The sequence below is a fragment of the Ailuropoda melanoleuca genome, chromosome 15, assembly GCF_002007445.2.
Source record: "Ailuropoda melanoleuca isolate Jingjing chromosome 15, ASM200744v2, whole genome shotgun sequence".
Lineage (NCBI taxonomy): Eukaryota > Metazoa > Chordata > Mammalia > Carnivora > Ursidae > Ailuropoda > Ailuropoda melanoleuca.
Genome location: NC_048232.1, coordinates 52,424,277 through 52,446,417, shown reverse-complemented (window position 1 = coordinate 52,446,417; position 22,141 = coordinate 52,424,277). Strand labels below are relative to the sequence as shown.

The 22,141-nt window shown below is 37.8% G+C and overlaps 1 protein-coding gene across 3 annotated transcripts in view; it reads right to left on the bottom strand.

The window, feature by feature from the left end:
* SYT1 (synaptotagmin 1) overlaps window positions 1-22,141 on the bottom strand; it is a 567,865-nt gene that overhangs the window by 131,708 nt on the left and 414,016 nt on the right. For all 3 annotated transcript variants that reach the window (XM_019797023.2, XM_011221755.3, XM_011221754.3), the window contains 2 exons: window positions 19,804-19,971; window positions 16,481-16,648 (listed from right to left, as the gene is read on the bottom strand). In XM_019797023.2, the coding sequence (XP_019652582.1) occupies window positions 16,481-16,648; window positions 19,804-19,971 (336 nt within the window). The remainder of the gene's footprint in view (window positions 1-16,480; window positions 16,649-19,803; window positions 19,972-22,141) is intronic.

The following is a 22,141-nucleotide window of genomic DNA, read 5'->3' as shown; positions in this document are numbered from 1 at the left end:
AAGTAAGAAAGTAATGTCCTCAAAAACCACAGAAGGACTGTATGATGATTAACATAATAAAAATATTAACACCCTCAAAAAATTTCCAACCACCAAAAAAAAAAAAAATGTAATCTCAGAGCTTTTTAATGGGATGGATAAGGCACAGAAGATGTCATTAGCAGTTTCTGTTTGGGGATGGATTAGTCCTTAACCGTCGCAGTCTCAGAATGTGTTTGAATAACTTAGGTCTTAAAATCTTTGAGAGAGAGAAGCTTAACATTTACGCGATCTTGGTTTAGGTTTGCCAATCTTGGTTTAACATTGAGGATATGAACCATTTTCACTCTCAGTTCCGAAGTCAGGTACACACGATTTTACCCCAGAAAGGCGGCAGCATGAAGCCTTTTCTTAGAGAACATTGGCAGGGTTGGATGGGGCGGTGCGAGATGGCCAGGCGGCACCTGGGCTGGAGACAGACAGCACTTTGCACTCTTCCCCCATCTGCTCCCGGCCTCTGCTTCCCACTTGGTGCCCTGGCAGTCTAACTAATGACTGGACAAGCGACTCTGCTCCACTCAGAGGAGATCACTCCATGTCCCAAGCATTGTCTTCCTGTAGAAATCACAATGCCGAGCTGCTTTTTGATCCCAGGTACTTAAGTTCTAGCCCAAGGCGCTGAATTCACTAGGTGTAGAACACGAGGATCTGAAAGGAGATTTGATCCTTGAGACTGTGTACTGGGCTGTGCCGTGAAATCATCCCCTGGTGACTTGTACAACACATCCTGGTGTACTTCTCTCAGACTCCAGCCAAATGCCCCCAAACAGCAGCTCTGGCCTCAATCAGTCTTGTTAAAAATTTAGCTACATCTCACCTCTTTCCTATCTTCAAGTTTAGTCCTGTTGTATTTGGAGTAACAGTGACTGAGATAAACAATTTGTTTCATTTACCACACCGAGAATGGAAGAACAGGAACTCCAGCTTGCATGTAATTTAAAGAGGCACCATTCTGATACTGATTGCTTCTTCAGGAAAAGCCTCATCCATTTTTTTTATATTTACTTTAGAGCGTGCAGGAGTGGGAGCAAGAGCAAGCAGGGGGAGGGGCCTAGGGAGAGGAGACTCTCCAGCAGGCTCCACGCCGAGCGCGGAGCTCCACGTGGGACTTGATCTCACAACCTAGAGACTGTGACCTGAGCCAAAATCAAGAGTTGGATGCTTAGCTGACTGAGCCACCCAGGCGCCCCTCAACCCATTTTTTTTTTTACAACCGAAAAGGCCACCAGAGTCATGTGTTGTATGTCTGTGAGTTCATGAGCTGTGTCCCTTACACATTCCTCTAGTCATTCCTAACCACCAGTGCTAGCAATTTGATGTGAAGTCCTTGCTCTAAAAGAACTTAAAAGTAGAGGAAATAATAATTAATGTGAACTTTGGAGCAAGTCAAACCATTGATTTTAATGTCTGGTCCCTACTTCCTCGTTATGTGATTTTTGAACAAGTGTCTTAGCCTCTGTGAGCCTCAGTTTCTTCATTTGCAAACGTGGCTAACTATCACACAGTTTGTGAGATTTCACTGAGCTACTGTACCTACGTATTTCACATATAAATTGAATTTGTAAGTTATTTTTCCCCCCCAAGGAAAGTGATGAGCAATTGGAATCCCCAAATTCAGGAATTTCTGAAGAGGGAGCACAAGCTAGCAGGTGGAAGAGGCTGGGTTTGAGGGTGTGGTGGTGGTGAGAATCAAGGTCTCCAGAAATCACCTGATATAGATGGTGCTAGATCTGGTTTCCTGCCCTGGCAGCAATGGATCCAGGGGTTTGAAAGTCATGATTGAAAATGACACCAGCAACTGCTCATTTCATACAGGCTAGTTATCCCACTAAAATTCAGACCTGACTTAAAAAGTATTTAAAAATTTGGCTAAGTTGTATGTGAAACTGGCTACAGTAACTCCTGTAAAGATGGCATGACAATCTCCAGGCGGGAATGCTACAGTGTGTTCTTCAAGATAGGAAGTATTTGGATTTGAAGAAAGAAATAATGGGGAATGGGATGGCATGCATTTAGTAATCATCTCGTTTTGTAAAATGTAGCTCATGCTTTTTCTGTCCTTTCTCTTTTTTCTCATAAGAGTTAGTTTTGAAATGGAAATCTAGGAGGATAGTGAGTGCCATATTACAAATTGTATTTTTTAAGGGAATGATCTGTTTTTGGCAGATTGCTCTTTAAAAATGATTTTAGCAGTGACCAAAAATCATGTAATTCTGCAGAGCTCAATATCCGATTTCCCCCATAGGGTGTTAATAAGGAGCTTCTATTGCTTTATGAATCACAGGGGCTTAGAGAACTCTAAGCGTACAAAGTATCTTGTTTTGCAAAAAAAAAAAAAAAAAAAAAAAAGTTCTTACATTCAAGTGTATCTAATTAAACATTGTTGGGAGAACATTAAAATGTTTCCTTAATCTTTAGTGTTTGATGCATGATTGCAAGGTAGGCCCTCCCGCTCCCTATTCATCTTCGTATCTGCTGTAAGGAAAGGCAGTGAAAGACATGGAAGCCATGATTCCCTATTTCCAGGAACTTGCAGCATGACGGAACGGAACACATCAGAGGATGGGATGGAGAGACGTGGGAGCAGAAACACGGGGAATCTTCTGTGGGATCTTTCCCAGATCTCTCTCTGCCACAGAAAGACTGACGCAGAACGTTCGGGAGCTGCTCGAAGACATGGGACTAAGGAGGGGTGTCGGACGGAGGCAGGCTGTTGTAGCCTCCCTCACACAGCACGGTAGTGGCCCGGGAGCTGGGAGAACAGAGTCAGGGAACCAAAGTGTAGGGCGTATGAAGTGTGTTCGTGTGTCACAGATTAAATATCCCTCGTGCAGGCCCTCTAACCTCTTCTTCAGGGGCTGCCTAGCATAAGGGATGAGTTTTTGGAGTCAGACAGAAGTCTGAGTTTCAGCTATCCCATTAGCTGCAGGACCTGGTGTGATTTCTAACTTCTTGGAGTTTCTGCTTCTTTGTCTATAAATTTGGGATAATAATAATACCTACCCATAGTGTTGCTGTGAGGTGTAAATAAGTCACAGCGCCTGGCTCATATAAACCACTTGAGATCTGAATTTAAATATGGTAAGTTTTGCTCTACCTGATTTTTCCGGGTAACAGAGCTTTACAAATACAGTGTACCAAATAGAAACATGAATGACCGCCCCCCCCCCCCAATCAGGCAAGCCTACTGTGACACGAAGGTTCCAGAGCCTTCATGTAATTTTCAAAGATGGTCTCAATATAAACAAAATCAGTATGATAGTACTTGGAAAGTCACTGACCTCAAACAGAGCGTATATCTCTCCTCAGAATCTAAGTTAAACATTGATGTTGATTTTATATTAGGCAAGTATTTCAAAGGCTGTCTGCATTCCCTCTTGATGACTTAAACTGTTGAAAAATGTGTTCTAAAATCAAAACATAAAACTCCAGACTCTTGACCTATTTTAAATTCTAATCTCACTTTATTTTTTGACACTGAGTTACAATTAGGAACAGACTATTCCTGACATGCTGGTTCCAGAAAGACATTTTTTTCCCCCTTCTTTCTTTAAACACTAGGAGAAAGCAATACTTCAGGGGAGTACCTTGTCAGAATATTGATTTATTTATGTAGAAATAACATCTTAAACTGAAGAACAGTTGATTAACTTTTGGTAAACAGAACCTCTTGCCACATTCCAAAGTGTTTGAAATTTAGAGATGAGAAGACTTGGCTATAAGTATTAAAAAAAAAAAGTTTTCCTTTTTAATAGCATCGTCTGTGGGGCCTTGTGCTTCACTCCAAAATGCTCATCCCTACACTCAGGTGTTCCCTGAAGTCCAGAAAATTGTCCTTGAATATAAACTGTGTTCCACATGAAAAGAAATACTGATTTAGAAGTTACTTTCAGAAAGGATGTTGAAAGCAAGGGCTCATTCTAGGATGAAAGGCATCACTTCTAAGACCAATGCCCTCTGAGCATTTTAAAGGTATATGTAGATGGCTTGCTCACAGCTGGGTTTGCTGGGCTCTGGGTTCTCCTGGTGGCCCAGGCTCTCCTGTTTCCCAAGCCAGAAGTTTGCCCGCTCCTGGAGCCCAGCAGAAGGACCCCCCAGTGAACACTCTGACGTACATCCCTGGAGATCTCAGAGAGAAAGTAATTGCACATTATTAGCGACTTGAGGAACTTTAAAAGTGGAACAAAAAAGTAAGCTAAATGGTTTATTTGTGCCCTCAGTTCCTCTTGTGAAGAGATAAAGAACAGGGAAGAGAGGAGATAGAGCTGGCAAGAGACAGCAAGTGCCGGGATTGCTCTCTTTGAAGTAGACCAACAGAGAATTCTACCATCAGCTTTTCCAAAAGCTTAGGTGCCATTCCACTCTGCCCGCAGGTGCTTGTCTGGAAAGGGTGGGTAGGAGTGGCCCAGAGATACTGAGACTGTCACTGGCCCCACAGGAAGAGGAAAAATACCCCCAAAACTGTTAAACAGTACTGCAAACAATGGACTTTTGTCCCCAAAACAAAGTGATTCATTATTCAATATATCTATTTATTTTAGGAATTTATTTGGCATTAGACTTCTTTTTTTGAGAGAAAGAGCACAAGGCGGGGGTGGAGGATGGGGGGAGGGAAGTTTGGAGGCGGGGGAGAGAGAATGTTAAGCAGACTTCATGCCCAGCCTGGAGCCTCATGTGGCGCTCTATCTCATAACCCTGAGATCATGACCTGAGCCAAAATCCAGAGTCAGGTGCTTAACCGACTGAGACACCCAGGCGCCCCAACATTAGACTTTTAAGGCCATGTATCATAGTATTACGCTGATATGCAGTGTCTAGGAAAGGCAAATCCGTACAGACAGGAATGAGATTAACAGTGGCCTCTGGACGAGGGGCAGGAATGGGAGTGATTGCAAATGGACGTGAAGGTTTTTTTGGGGGATGATAGAAATATTCTAAAATTAGGTTGTTTTAATGGTTGCACAACTCTATATTTACTATACACCATTGGAAAAAACAGTTTTCAAATGTAAAATTACATAATCTCTTTTATATTTTACATATAAAGAAATAAGGCTCAGAAAGTTTATGGGATTTGGACACTGAGTTATGTCCTCATTTGACCCATGCCACACTTTGTCCTGAGAGGTAACTCTTAGGATGTGCAAAAATATGAAATACTCTCCTTACTTCTAAAGAGTTCATACTCTACTTGCGTGATCAACAAAACAGGTAAACAAGGCATCTATCCATGTATGAGCATTTCATGGCTAAGCAGTTACACTTGGAGATGAGGGCTGGGTGTGATGAGGTGCCAACTGTGTGGGATAGCATAGATAATACACTGCCAGGGTCAAAGATGAAAGTGAGCTGAGCATCATGAAGGAGGCTCCTTAGAAGGAGAAGAAAATACTATTGAATCCCAGATAGTAAATATCACAGTGTATTCCTATGTAGACTGTTACCTGCGGTTCTGGCCACTTTAGATTAAAAAAAGCACGATACATACACCTTCGTATGAACTAGCAGTGCTGGGTGAAATGAAAACATGTGTCCACAGAAAGCTGGACAAGTGTATTTATGACAGCTTTGTTTATCATAATTCAAAATTGGAAACAATCCCAAAGTCCATCAACATGAAAATGGGTAGATGGTGGTCTATTCATACAATAGAACACTAAGTTACAAGGAGAGAACTGCCATGAGCAAGGTATGGAGGCTCTCAGAAGCATCTGGAACAAAAGAAGCTAAACCCCAAACAGCATGATTCCATTCATATGTAGTTCAAAACAGGCAAACTCATCCATGGTGAGAAAAACAGAACAGATTACTTCTAGGGGCTGGGGATTGATTACAAAGAGAAATATTCTGCAGCTTGCCTGGAGTGACGTTTATTCAGTGGACAAAACTGTGAAGACACATTGAAATGTACATTTCATAGGAGTGCATTTTATTATGGATCAGTTTCTATCTCAAGGCATAATGTTGCTAGAAAAGGTCCAGAAAAGAGCAACTAAATGACCTGGGGAATCTGAGAAGCTATGGTGTAAAGACAGACTGGAAAAGGATTAGTCTTCCTATTTCAAACAAGTGTTGATATGTCAGGAGAATTAAGGCTAACACTTCCTACTCCAAGGGGCACAGACTAGTAGAAAATGGCTTTGAAATTAGAAACACTGGTGTCTGAATCCCGAGATCTTACTGGCTAGCCACATGGCCTGGGCCTACGCCTACGTTCTTCCCAACCCATGGGGTCTTAGTGTTGACCCTGTATTAAGAGTTATGTGGTGGGAAGCATGATCTTGGAGACAAATGCTAAGGTTCAAAGGGAAACTGGAATGTTTTGAGGAAACATCTCTAAACTTTTCAAACCGTATCAGGAAAGCACTCCCCGTGTACCTGAGTGCTGCTTCAGACGGGGCTCGAGAGCAACATCAAAGAGCAGGCTTCCATATTTAGGATTTCAGTGCTTGAAACACTTTTGAAAAAAGTGCTTTCCTGAGATAAAATTCACCTAACTTAAAATTCACCCTCTTAAAGTGTCTAATTCAGTGGAATTTGGTATCTGCAGAATTGTGTAACAATCACCACTCCCTAGTTTTAGAATATTTTCGTTATCCCACAAAGAAACCCATATCCATTAGCGGTCATTCTTCATTCCTCCCCCCAACCCCCTCAACTCCCAGCCTTAGGCGGCCACCAATCTGCTTTCTGTCTCTGGATTTGCCTATTCTGGTTCATCCATGTTGTAGCCTGTATCAGTACTGTGTTCCTTTTACTGTGTGTGGCTGAGTAATCTGTGGTGCGGACATAGCATGTTGAATTATTTACCAGCTGATGGAAATTTGAGTTCTTTCTGCTTTTTGGCAGTTACAAAAAATACCGCTATGAGCATTCTCATACTTTTTTTTTTTTTTTTGGTATGGACAGATGCCTCCATTTTTCTTGGGTGTATACTTAGGAGTTGAATTGCCTTACCCTGTGTCGTCATTTAGGACCTCTTTTCATGCCCCATAGTCTCTCAGACATGGGGTCTAAGCTCAGATGCCTCCTTTTGATCAAAACCATGCATGACAATGCTCTCTGAACCCCTTAGTTTGTCCAAGTCTCTTCACAAAATAAAAGCTACAAGTCTAGTGGTCAGAGCGATGGTTTTTCCACTGGCAAGGAAAGAAAGGCACTGATCTGAGTTCCCAACAATAAGAATAACATTTACTCTCAGAGTTTATTAGATGCCAAGAATTGTCCTAAGTGCTTCATGTGAATTATCTCATTTAGAGTGGATCTTAGCTCATGCCGGTGGGTAATAACCCATTTTATAGAAGGGTTAAGTAACAAGCCCAAGGAAACACCAATAGTAAGTGGAGTCATGGTTGGGTCCACATAAGGTGAGTTCCAGGGCCTTGCAGTGCTGTGTCACCATGAAAGTACAACTGACTAAGCTTAATGGGCCTGTCTTCTTCACCGTTGTATTCCTGAAAACTAGCATGGTCTCTGGCTCATAAAAGGGACGTAATACATACATGTTGAATACAAGAATAAATGAATAAAGTAACTCAAAATAACTTAAAGATTCTTGTATATAAAATTCATAAACTTTTAGCCTTGTTTAAAACAAGTAAGTGTGGGTGTGGGTGCTCCTTCTCTTTGATCTTTTAATTGTTTAAGCTGGTGTTTTTCGGCGAGCTCTCATTCTCCTTTTTTCTGTAGTACACATAGTACAACTCAGTTGCTGACATTTCATCTACTTGCAGAGTAACAGATTGTAATGGATTACAGATTTCACAATACACACATTTGGCCTGCTCAGAGTGAGGTAGGAGTAAGACAGAAGGTAAAAACATTTAATTTGAAGAATTCACAAACAAGATAATAAAAAAAAAATGTTCCAAAACATATGATGAACTCCCCAGAAGGGATTACATTGTAAAAGATCCAAATGTGGGGAAGATGGAGGACACAACAGACTAAGACATTCTCCTGCATTGATCACGTTGCTTCCCACTCAAAAACCTCTTCACTATTTCAATAATAAACCTGATGTAGGCAAGACTGCTCTTACCTATGGCATTTTCCTCATTCTTTTGTTTTCTGTTTGTTCCCATTTCAACTCCCACTCTTTACTTGCTGCTCTACCAATCTGTATTCAAAAGTCCGTGCTTCTAAACCCCTCTGCTCTGCTTTATTCAAAATCCAACGGAAAACCCTTGTGTTCTTTGAGTTAAAAGAAAAACTAACCCCTACATCAGTTTCTATTACAACAGGTAGATTCCTTAGTAGTATGTGTGTTAGAACTTGTATCTCCTGATAATTTTTCCCATAGCGACCCATTTGAGAGGGCACACGATGGCACTACTGCTCAGAACATTTTGGTCAGAGTCGGAAGACAGCTCTTACGAGGACATCCGTTCTCTTATTTTACCACAGTAACTAAAACCATTTTTCTCCATTTGATCGTCAACTCCTATTTGACCCTAAGTAGTCTGTGGCCATTTCAATAAAATGTACCTCGGGAAGACAAATAGAAGCCACTATTGAGGAGAAAAGAATGTACTGTACACTGAGAAAGACTTCTGGAGAGGAAATAGAATTCAGAAGGTTTTGGGGTACCATATAAGCAGTATCTTGGGATAACCGGGAATCTTTCAAAGATGTCTTCCCTGAAGGGGTATAACTCAGGATGTATGTTTGATAAAATTCTCATTTCATTCTAATTTGTTCAATTCACTTGGAAATATTTAAGCAGTGTGGATGTTCCAGGCACAGTGACAGGCTCTGGAGATAAAGTGAATGAGACAGCATCCTTGTACTCACTGAGCTTTAGTCAGAGTAGAGAGAAAATGGGCTTGTGATGCAGGCAGACCTGGGTCTAAATCCGTGCTCTGTTGCTTGCTTTCCGGGTGGCACAGGGCAAATTATATTTTCTAATATGTGGAATAGGGATAAAAAGAGTTACCCCCAGAGGACTGTCCCAAGAATTACATGAACTAACGTGAGAGAAGCAGTTAGTAGAATGTTTGACACGGATGGGGGTCTGGCCCTCCTCGTCCAACTCTTGTCCTTGGGAGGAACAAGGTTCACTTAGTGACCTGAGTCTAGATTCGTCTGTCTGATATTTAAGGGACAAACTGTCACTACACTACTTCATCAGTCTCATTTATCCAGTCACAGGGTATCTGTGCAAGCTTTCACTCCACTCTTCGCTAGCCCCTTAGTGGCAGTCTCAGCTGTGTAAACGTGCTGATCTTTACTCACTTCTGGAGGCCGTTCTCCTTTTCTTTCTGCCTATTCAAATTCTCCATTGTAAACACTGGTTCACTTTTTTCAAGTCCTCCCTGGAGTCTCCCTCTCCACGGCTGTTCTTCTTGCTTAAAACATATGGTACATTTGAATTTTTACTTCTTACTCGGCTCTTCCTGAAGCTTTTGTTATTTTGCATTATAAAGTTTTGTTACTATTATTGCCACTGCCCATATGTGAGTCTTAATTTTCTGTTTTATATACTTCCTATACCTTACAATATACTTTTATATACTAATTTCACAGATATTTAATATATTTTAAGTGAATGGATGGAAATTTATATTCTATTTTTTTTAAATGGAAAGAGAAATCCCTCTGCCTTCATTAAACTCATCAGTCATGAGTAAATAATAACATGTTTGTGTTAATGAGTACCTTTGCATTTGAAGGTTTTGTGTCTTGGGCAGGAATTCATGCTGAGTATTTATGAAATATTAAGAAGAAACAAAATGTCCCAGCTGTTTTTTTGCTATGTTACATACATTTGTAATGTATTGTAATATTTGAATGGGAAAATATATATGAAAACTTTAACCAGTTGCAAACTGTTAAAGCAAACTGGCCAAATGTTAAGATTCTGAAAAAATAAGACAAAGCTGAGAAAAAATAGTTTGCATCAGGTTTTTTTTTTTTTTTTTGCATTAAATTGAATTTAGAGCTATATTTTGGGGGCTGAAAAGACTAGAAGAGATTGTCTAATGAAGATGGTATGGTTAAAGAGAAAGAGTGTGGGTTTTAGACCTGTATTTGAATTTTAGTTCTGGCATAGGTTGTATGAACTTGGACAATTACTCAGGCTTTCCTGGGCTTTAGGTCTTATCCCTTCATTTTGTAAAATAGATATAATAATGTCAATTTTGAAGAGTGTTATGAGAATTATTTTTGTTGGCACACAGTAGACTCTCAGTGAAAGGTAGCTTCTATTATTTGTGTTTATAGCTTAGGTGGAGAAGTGAAAGTTAGTTTTAATGAAGGTGAATTTTGGAAACGAGAGCAGGGCTGGGAACACAGGCCCGTGGCTGGTGACAGCTATGATGGGGAGGGTAATGCAGGAGGCTAAAGTATGACAATGGAAGGTCATCAAAGGGTATTTTGAATACCCAGAGTCTCTCTCCCCCAATTTAATTCTTTAAAGTCTAAATTTAGATTACTTTTCTAGAGAATTCACAATGAAAAATAAAATGATATTAAATTTTCATTTAGAAACTCAGTGAAGTGAGGATTTGGTTTCGTCCATTTGTGCATGAAAAGTCTTTTTAAGTAGAAAGGCAATCAAATTATACTACACTCTAGAGGGATATTTCAAGTTATTTGCTTTTTCCTATGATGTTCTTAGAAACCACATATGGAGCAGACAATACTTATTATGCATAACAACACAGTTATAATTGGTGATTGAAATTCTGACCAAAGACTGAAAATCAAGTAAACCACAGCTATGGCCAAAAACATACCAAAAAATCAAAGACAACTCTACTTCAGTAATAGTTGAAATGGAATTATTATGTTCCAAGTCCCATAAAATGAACATATATATATACTAAAGGCACTAAAAAATATCATGGTATTAATGTAAGACAACTCGTTACCAGTATATCATATCTACTATGTTATAAATCTGACTAGCAATAAATACTCTATGACAAATTTAGATATTTGTTCATATTCTTTGAAGTCTCCTTGGAGCTGATTCTTTTCCACTTCCTTCTGGGTAAATTTCCATGTTGCAAGCAGAGACTTACGTCATAGCTTTAACTAAGTCTTAACTTTAAATAAAGTTAAACTAAGCTAAACCACAAGCTCTCTCTGCAACACGGAAACAGGGTGACAAGAATGTTGCAGAGGGAACGACATACCAAATAAGCCTTAACAGCTATCATCATTTTAATGACTATCAACAAAAGCAGTAACAGTGATTTTGCTAAGCATCTACACTGCCTCTCTTTTAAAAGAAACAGGCTGGGTGCTTGGGTGGCTCAGTCGGTTAAGCATCTGACTCTTGGTTTTGCCTCAGGTCGTGAAATAGAGCCCCACATCTGACTGAGTCTGCTTGAGATTCTCTGTCTTTGCCCCTCCCCCTGCTCATGTGCGTGCCCACTCTCACTCTCTCTCTCAAATAAATAAAATCTTGGAAAAAAAGAAAAAAAAAAAAGAGACCAAAATACCCACAAAGCTATTAAACCATTTTCATTGTTTAATGCTAGGATATTTTGTTGATGGGCTTTCAGAATACTCTGGACTTCATTTATAAAGCAAGAACAGAATTACTATTATTGATATGGACTTTAAAAAGGGAATTTTGAAACATCTCACAGTATAATAAACACCTTCGCCCATTCCTTCAATCAAAAATATTTTTGCATACCTACTGTGTGCTTGCCTCTGTGTGCAAACTTGGTTTCATACTGGGGAACAATAGGTATGGCCACTGCTGGGATGGAGCTTATAGTCTTGGGTGAGGGAGGGAGTAAAGACAGACAGTGAACAAGTAAAAAAGTACAAATAAATATAACTTCCTGTAGTGTTATGGATCAAAATAAGTGTCTTTGTTGGATTTTTCTAATGTGATAGATTGTGAATGACAAGGAAGTCTCTTATTGGCACCCATGTTTAAAATTCCACCAGTTAACCTTTTGTGAGGATTTCCACTCAGGGCATTGATTTGTTGTGCAGAGATTCTCAGAGGGTATGAGTTACCATCTGACTGCTAAGTATACTTAGAAATCACATCAGTTCTTTTATGATCTTTGGACATAAAAGATGTCATAAGGAATAATGACTTTAACCCTTTCCAAAGAAATATCAAGTCATTGACCATTGGAGGCTGAATAACTTTCGCCATTTGACTGAATATGTATTGTCCAAATGCTTTTCTGTGAAGTAAATGTTTTTCTAATTAGGCTTAAAAATGTGAAATTTTGTTGCAAAATTGATTTTCTATTAAGGCACTAAAGTAGTTTCTCTTCCCTTCTGCTTGGGTACTAATTAAATTATGTCCCAACTAGCTTTAATTCAGCAATCAATTTTTTTTCCATTTGCACTGGATTACAGAATCTCATTTAAAAATCACTCTTTAACGAATTCTACACAAAGCAGAGGTGATAGACTTATTCTCTAATGGAGGAAAAAAAATCCAACTACTTGTTCGAAAGTAAAAAAAAAAAAAGGCTCAGTTGTTTTCTGGTAGTTTTTATTTCTTATGCTGTCTTTAGAGATAAGTAGTAGTGGAGGTTAAAAATACATAAATTAGGGACAAAATGCTAAAAAAAAACACATTAAAGAATTAGGGATAAAAGGCTAAAAAAAAAAAAGAGAGAAGGATCTAAGTGCTTTAAAGATATACCTGATGCTGGGATGCAGAACTGAGACAATTTTAAAAATTATAAATAAAATTTAAAAAGAAAAATGGAATTATAGACATCAATTGTAACATTTGAGGTTATTAAGCAGATGTATCACTTTAATGGACAATTATGAAAGTATGAAGCTGGGTTTAGGTTTGACCTGTGGGAGGCATCAATATTTTTTGAATGATTAAAAAGAAAAATCTCAAAAACATAGCCTGAGGTTATACATAGTAGAAACCTTTTGCAAATGGGTGATTAAAAACCTTTTGTAAAAAGGATGATTTTTTTGAGGCCCTACACTAAAAAAGGGAAAATAAGGAAAAGCTTTATGTTTCTGTCTCTCCACTTAGAAGATACACATTTCTGTTTTAAAAAAACAAAAGGAAGAAAAAATCTAGTGGTCTGTAAAGTCAAATTCCATCTTCATCTGTTGGGGTGGAAGGAGAGATAACTTGAATGAACTTAAGGCAGTGACGCAGCTTTGATTGTGTCAGAGAAACTTATCAGGTCAGAATGGAAACCTGACGAGAGATGCTTTCCCGAGGGGCTAGAACCTAACAGTGGGAGCCCTGTGCTTGTTGGGGCTCTTCCTGGCATACTTATCTCTTTCACACACCTTTACATTTTCAGCATGTGCTTGGTAATTTCCAGATAAGGCTACTTGCCTTCCCCCCCCCCACCAAATTGCTTGCACATTTAGCTGATCACTAAAATAACAGATTTTTAACTTATGTAATTGCTTCATCATCTTATGACTTTTATAATTTTTAACTTTCTGGCAACAATGCCAAAATCACAGGGTTGGATCTCAGTGGGTTGGATTTAACCTGTTTAAATTCCAGTGCTAAATCGAACCAGACTACTGTGATTAGTGGTTCAGTTTCTAGATTCCAAAGCTGTTTCTTAAATTCCTTTTACCCCCATTTTTGTAGATATCTTTCACTTGTTATATTAAAAACACTTAACACTGTTAGATAAAAGGAAAATGAAAATCATGAACAGAATTGTTCATGTAAAATGGAAAAAACAGTATCTTTAAAATTGTGGGAAACAAAGTCAATCTGAGACTACAGTTTATTCAGACAACTATAATTTTCTGCAGTTAATGGACAGTAGCATGAAAAAAATAGAGCATATATCACTGAGAATGAGTAATTATTCAGGTACAAAAAAGTGATTGGAATCTTCATTTATTATGAGAAAGTTTATATCTGGTTCTAGTCATCCAGAGATACTTCATAAGCTAGACATCTGTTTTATGAGGCTTCCTATATCATGATAAAAGAAAACAGTCACTCAACTTCAAACCAAAAATTACTATTACCAAGTAGATACCAAAGAGGAAAGGCTCAAGAGTTTAAGAATGTAGTTGTAGAATTATTTACCATTAAAAATTTGCAGAGACATTCAGTAAATACAATGGTGGTGAGAAAAAGAAGAGAGAAGTAGATTTGGATAGAGGGAAAAGGCCAGAATGAACAGGGAGGTAAAAACAAAATGAAAGAACACAAAAAGATTGGCCAAGAAGAAAGAATGGGAGATCTCTTGCTTATTGGACACTTACCACATACCAGAATCTATACCAGGCATTTATACTCTATCCTACTTAATCTGTAACACAAGGGGTAGATGATAGTAAACTACTTTCTAGATCAACAGACTGAATTTTAGAGAGCTTAAGTGACACATCCAAGTTCTCTGAGGTGGTAAATGGACTCGTTGGAATTGTAACTCAGGAGTGTTTAATTTTCCAGACAGGACTTTTTCCAGAAACCAGAGTTACTGACAGTAAGCAAGGCAAAGATTGGCATGAGGAAGGAAGTGCCTACTAAGTTCTAGAAATGTAGCAATCTATAGTAAATATCCACATAATATTTTTGAATGAGTTGAGCTACAAAAGTCTTAGATAGGGAGAGAAGACATGGACGAAGAAAGAAATAAGAGAGAGAAAGAAGAGGGCAAGTAAATGGGTGAGAAGAAAAATGTGATTCTTTTTGGGCAGTACATGTACTCTTAGATTCTGGAGTCGAGCCTATCAGCTTACTGTCCAGTCTCCAACTCTGCCCATATTCAAAGAATTTTTGAAAGGGGAAAACTGCTTGATGGCTTTACCTTTTCTTTCTTTTCTTTTTAAAAACATTTTCTTAACTCAGGCAAAAATATTTGCCAACTTTTCAGGAACCCAGGTAAGTGTGATCTCGGAATACCATTCTGCTCGATAGTTATCAGGTGAAGGGGAGGCGTACGGACTCTGGACAGGTAGCCATTGTGAAGCATGAGTGGGTCATATTTTGATAACCAACAAGCTAACCGGTAATCTGTCAACTAATAAATATTTGTTGTAATAATAAATGTTATGGTCCCACTTTGCACTCCAACTGCAAGGAATTTATAAAGTAAAACATTTCAACAAAATATAAAAATTCAATGAAACAGCACATTATTTTGTTCAATAATTAGAAACATTATGATCAAGCAATTCTTTTCAAACTGATGTTGGATTTAATATCGATACTGGTTCACTCGAAGAGAAGAATTACTTATAAAAATAACAAAATTTAAAAACTCAATATTATCCTTGGGTGGTTTTTGAATAATATCCACAGTGGGGCGAAATTGATTTCAGTATCCACAAATCTAATTTCAACTAACATATTTGGTTAAGTTATATATCTTTCTTTCCAAAAGGAAAGCAGAGCTCAACCCAAATACCTTTTATTCTTTTTTTTTTACAACCACATAATAATTTTAGAGCACTAATAAGATTCGATTTCAGTACAGCAATCAACAAACCTGTTCTAAAACCTCGCTTAGTTCCATTGGTCACAGAAAATCTTAGGTTGAGAGGACTCTCAGGCTTTGGGCTTGGTTGAATTTCTCTGAGGGCTTGGGCCTCTCTGTGATCTCCCTGGTGGCCTCAAAGTGGTCACACTTTACACAATCCTAGGGATCCTGAATAAAAAAGGCTGTTGACAATCCCTTGGGTGATTTTTAAGCCCAAGGGATTGTCAGGACCCCAAAAAATGGCTGGAAAAGGAGTTGCTTTAGGAATTCAAAGAAGCTAGAGTTGTTTGCCTTCCTGATATTGGCCTGTTGAGACAATTGCACAGAAAAACGCTAGGCAGGCATAGCATAATCAAATAGAATTGATTATTATGTAATTTAAATGCACTAAGGATATTGAACTTCCCTTTTTAAATCACAGAAAAATCCTGGGCTGAACTATTAGAACTAGGGAGAAAACAATGTGAAGAGTACTATAAAAATGTGAGTCATTTAAAAAATGGATTTAATATCAGCTTTTGTGAATTATATTTGATGTTCCACCTGTCATGCTCTGATATCTATAGGAGAAACAATGAGCAGTCTGTGATACGAAGACATAATCAAGGGAAAAGTGCTATTTTATTTCTGTTTAATAGCTACATAACCTATGTAGAAAACACAAAATGATTGTGGAAAAATACAAAGAATAAGATGATTTTTCACTGTCCTTTTAAAGAAGTAGATGTGTGCGTGTCTGGCATCTTGTAAGCTTTTTAGAGGCAGATAGTGGGCGTGTGTGTGTGTGTCCAGGGAATTATGTATAGACACGGCGCACAGATCTTTCTCTTTTCTTTCAAATAAGACCCAGAAGACATGTATACTTTTTAATGAGGTTATGCAATCAGTCCCTTAACCCTATTTTGCCAGCTGTCAGCAGCTGGAGGCCCACATCATCCTTTGTAGAGAGTGTCTCTCAATAGGTTATTATGTGAAGAGCAACTGGCGAGTACAGCTTGTCATATTAGAAATGCTAATGGTTTCCTTACCTCTTCCTTCTCGGCACTTTGCAGATCACGCCACTCCTCAGTTACGTGACCGAAATCCACTGTGTTCATGGGGACTTTAAATTCCCCGATGATGTCATGCTTAGAGAAACGATCAAAGTCATACACGGCCATCACCAGGGTCTTGCCACCCAATTCTGAGTAGGGCACCTAAATAAGAAGAGATGAGGACAAAAATCCGGTCACAAAAATGCTTAAAACGGGTGACTTGGCTGTAGTGTTAAATTTTAATACTCAGTTGGATAAACAAAATGGGGATAATCATGCTCTTTAAAAAATTAATTCATTTGAGTAACTGCTTGAGGCTTAAATTGAGAGAAAACAGGGACTTCTCCATAGTCACCTTATCGCTTTATCCTCAAGTTCTAGGAGCTATTAGTGTTATTGATATTGAGTCTTCCTAGTAGTCATGCTATAAACACTTTAAGCTTTAGCTGTGTTGGCACACAGTAGGCACTTAAATATTTATTGTTTGAGAGATTAGAATGATCAGGTGGGAATTTGTTTGATAGAATAAACCAAGCTGATTGCACTTGACTGTGTAAGTTTTACTTGTAGAATAGTTATTGTTATGATCAGTTATATTGTCAGGCTGTAGCTTATTTGGGGTAGAAAACTTGTTTCAAAAGTTCTGTTAACTCTTTCAAGCCATTTGGATGCCACCGTTGAATGGAGCAGTGATTTATGAAAAGATATGCTAGGAATCAGAAAGGATTGAAATGAAATTCACAAGTTGCCTCACCTACTCCCTAAAATAATTTACTGATTGACAAGAACAGACTAGAAAATTGATGTTTTGAATATCAGAGATGCATTATAATATAGATCTTGAAGTTCATTCTTAGGTATGACACTTTTTAGGATGAGCCATGGCAAAAGGCCAAGAACTGATGAATTCTCCAGCTGTTCAGATAGATCTGGGACAGATGCTATGGGTTGGGATTTTTATTAGTGACATTTTTAATATTCAGGGAAAGTAGTGCGATCTAAGTAAGCTATACTTCAGTAACTGGGTAGAAATGCCTAATTAAGAAGTTGTTTAGACTTGTATGGAAGTTTTGATCAGTTTTTACCAGTGCAAATGGTTGTCTTTGGTCCATCGAACATACTCTGTATATTGAGGGAAGGGGAAGGAAACGTATTTGGCCATATATGTGTAAGAAATTTTAGTTTTTCAAGAGTTTTTTGTCACTTATTTGTCATCTATTTGGAATCTGATTAAAATACTTTGATTAAAAAGTAGGAACAATACTTTTTCCATTGTAGAAGAGAAAAATAAACCCTTCCCAACAGTTGAATTTCAGAGAAGGAGATGAATTTTAGAGTAAGGATAAACTCAGCAGTTTCATCGTATTTCTGAAATCACTCTGGATTTTATTTGTTTGTTTGTTCGTTTGTTTCTGGTGATTCTACTGAAATAACATTAGTCAAAACCCAGGCCTGGGTTTTCCCACTTTCCAGCTGAAGGGCCTGGGGCAAGTGAATCAACTTCACTTTTCATCTACCAAATAGTGATAATAATAGGGCCACTTCACAGGGCTGTTTGAGGCTGAACGAACACATGTGAGGCATTTAGCACAGGGCTGACACAGTAGGCACTTCTATATTTGTTATTTGAATGAGTGGGAGTTTGTTTTGAGGAAAAGAAGCAGCACATAGGTTGGGGATGTCAAGTTCATGTCAAGTGGATTTGAACTCAGTTTTAAAGCCTATCTTCTTTAAACTAAAGTGCTTCTGTTCTATCATCTTGCCTATTGGCATTTCAAGATGAATAATCTACAACTTCGACTGGTGATATTAACCAATTTTCTGGAAACATCGGCATGGTTCTTAAGTGTATCAAAATATATTACATGTTGGATTGATTTATGGTTTGATCAACATTCTTGAAATAAAATGGAATCTGATAAAATTTGATAGGCAATTTTAAAATTTCAATAATTAAACTTCATGAGGACACAGAGATTGCTTATCAAATTTTAGCAATACTTTTTTTTATATTCACATATCGGTAACTCAAAACAGAAAGCCCCCCCTCACCCCAGTAGTTCAACTTTTAAGAATCTGCTTACTAAATCATGGTTAGAAACTGCTGACCTAAATTAAGATTAAAACATAGTCAAATAGGACGACTGTGATTACCATTTCCAATATTTTATTAGTTTTATTTTCATTTTGTTTTGTGGTGTATTGGCCATAGTGATTAGTTCTTCATAAGCTGAGTAGTTTCAGAATGTTTTTCTTGCTACTCTAAATGAACTCTCTGGGTGTAGAAAAGTAGTTTTTTAGAGATGATTACTGATAAGACGTTGGGGTTTTTTTGGTCTTAAAACCTCAAATTTCAGAGTGAATAGAAAGACACTGCTCTTTTACGAAATTGGAAACAGGGCTTGAGAAAATGACTCATGCCCTCGGTTTCATCCATTTATTTCATACATAGTATTTGCCAACATGAGGCACATGCTGTCGTGAAGGCAGGCTGATAGATGACTGATTCTGAATCTGCCTGCTGGCATATTCACAGAGCTTTCATTTTTCAGAAATGTATTATTTTAAGTAATGCATTTAAATTTTTTTTCACATATTAAAGATAGCTACCAAACCGTGGTTTTTATGCATGACTTCGAGACAAGAGCTATGGAACTTGTGTATGCAGAGATGCCCGAGGCCTGCAGAGCGTGTTTTCCTGTCCAGTTATTATCCTATGGCCAGAATCTCTCTTGGTTATTGTTTGTCAACTGTGGTGTCTCAACAGGATGAAGAACACTAGGGAAGAGATGACAGTTGAGGGAAAATGCTAGAAATGCAGAAAAGCAAGGGGTTTCTATTCTTTTTATTGATAGCTCAAGTATGGTTTCTGTGTGCTCGGATTGCCCCCTGTACACAGAATTTTGCAATCGGAGTAAAACCAATTTGTACCATTTAAACAGTGGAACACAGCTTACTGTGTTCTGTGATTGTGATTTATTTTCAGGAACTTTGAGACTTAGAACGATTTCATTCTTGCTTTGGCTTTATTTTAGAGAGGGGGTCATGTTCAAGTCTATTGGCTCACCAATAGTGACCTCCCTTTTCAGATGTGGAGGACAGTCCTGTCAACTTCCAGGCTATATTCTGTTCTGAAACGGCTGAGCCGAAGCCTACTTTGACCACATCTAAATGCAGTGTAGAATCCTCACTGGACTGAAGTTAAGGCTCATCTGTGAGCCTCTGAACAAGGGGCTACGTGTACGTCTATGCATGTGTCACGATGACATGGGTCTTAAAAACCATAGAGGAAAAGTTATTAGTACAAAAAAAGGTACCTTGAAAGTAAATTGCTCATTGAAGACAGGATTAAGGGTCTTTCGGTGGACTTTTGTCTCAAATTTCTTCTTTTTATCGGGCAGCAGAAACACTTTCACATAGGGATCAGATGTGCCCCCCATGTCTAAGGCGGGCAGCTCGGCAGCCTGGATAATCCCTACCAGCAGCTGAAACGAGAGACAGAACACAGCAAACACAAGCATTGGTGGACATTTTGGAAAAGATTGACTTGTTCATGATGTTGCATATTGTGATCTCTCTCTCTCTCTTACTCTTTGCTTTTAATAAACTATTTCTCTTATCAATCTAAACACAGAAGGCAAATGAAGCAAGCCATATAGACTTCAGAAACCCAATTATGACAGATGCAGACTCTAGGAAGCCTGGTTTTAAGCACAAAAGAGGCTTTTAAAAGGTTGCTGATTACAGTTAAATATGGAATTCATATTTGCAAAAGGATTGCAATCAAATAACTTTCCAGTTGCTAAAAGCCCTTGTGCATTATTTTTCTTTCCAGGGCGTGATTTGTAAGTGGAAATGAATTGTTAAACAATAACAAGTCTGTGATTATAAAGTAGGAAATTTTTATTCTGAACTCAAAGCTTCAGACCAGCAAAATAGAAATTTCTTAGAAATTGGGTAGCATTTTGAGATAAAAATAAGATGTGCAAATTTCTATCATATTGACCTTTATTGGTATGCTGCCTACTTTTAATTTTAACTTACAGTAAAATTGCTATTTATTTTGAACTTAAATCTAGGACATGGAATCAAAGAAGTATAATTTTGGCTTCACATAAATGAATGTAAAATTACAGATACGGTTTTTAATGCTAAGTGACTAAGTTTCTGAAAAAATTTTTTTTTTCAAATGCAGAGATTTCTCGTCTGTTTTCTCAGTGATAACGCTCCTGTCTTACAAGTGAATGTGAGTGTAGGCTGGCATTGTTACTGTTTATGTGAAGAAAATAAAAGGTCTGAGTGGACTCTTCCAGTTGCTCTGTCCTCAGACTTTTTCTATCAACAGACTGGTTTAGATTCACATGGGAAACAAAAGTAGACTCTCTTCAAGGTCATTCAAGATATATACTTGTCAGTAAATGCGGTTACATTATAGCTTTTCATATCAGGCCTAAAAACTTGAGTCTGTGCCTTTTTAGCCAGATTGAGTGGAAAGGCAATTCACTTCCTTAAAAAAAAAAAACAAAAACAGTTACATTTATTTTCTGTAAAACTGACCCACCATATTTTTAAGAGCACTTTGGCTAGTTGGCTCAGTTTTTAACCAAGACCAATACTCTGAAAGACGGTTGTTTCCATCTTAATGCTCAATATATTAGTGACATCATCATACAACAGTAGCAGTAAGAGCGCTGGATTGTAGGTATACAAAATACAGATTGTCAAAGAATAGCTAAAATAGACATTAGATTATAAAGACATGATTAGTAAAGCAGTTTGTCTCTTGGTTTGCCAAGTTGGTATTTGGAATTTGCCTTTAGATAGCAATGTGAATAAGCAAGATTCTATTCTCTCCTTCTCACTTTTTGAAATGAATGTTCTTTTGGGCAGGGAATGCACTAGTGCTATAACCTAAGCTTCTTAAACCTAGATAACTTATATTTTAAAGATTTTTGGATATTTATTGATAAGGGGTGAAATTACTTCTAACCCCCCCACCTCCCCTGCTGCTTGAGAGGTAAGTATCACATCTCCCTCTGCCACGAAAGCTGCTCATTTAGAGTACTTTAGGGTTGACTTTTAGTTTTGGTAAGCAAACATGTATATTTGATTACAGCTTAATATATAAAATTCCTCAGACTTTCTCTTTTCATGACTCATAGGAATCATTTCATAAATCAGATTAGCTGAGAACATTTGGAAAAATTGATGTATACTAATTAAAAAAACATTTCATCGGGTAGAATCTTCTAGATCCTCAGAATGAAATACCTTTTTAAAAATATCATGTTTGCTAGAAGGGGAACAGTAAAAACACTCATTATATTTTAGTAAAAAAAAATCAGTGCTATTTTCTTAAAGATGCTTTATAAAATGATACTTAAAATGCTCAAGCTAATTTAGAAGTTTCAAAATTATGACTAAGCAGGATGAGATACTACTAGATTCCTATTGGATAATATGAAAGTAGAATATATTAGTAAAAAAAATACTGAATACATATGTAAAGTCACGTTAAATTTCTGGAAAAAATGTTACATGTTAATGTTGAACTTCATCTTCATCAGAATATGTAAATATTAGGAAGTTTCGCTCTCAACGAACTCCTGATTGTCAAATTTTGGTAGCTGGGATAGAAATGATCTCAAGTGCCCT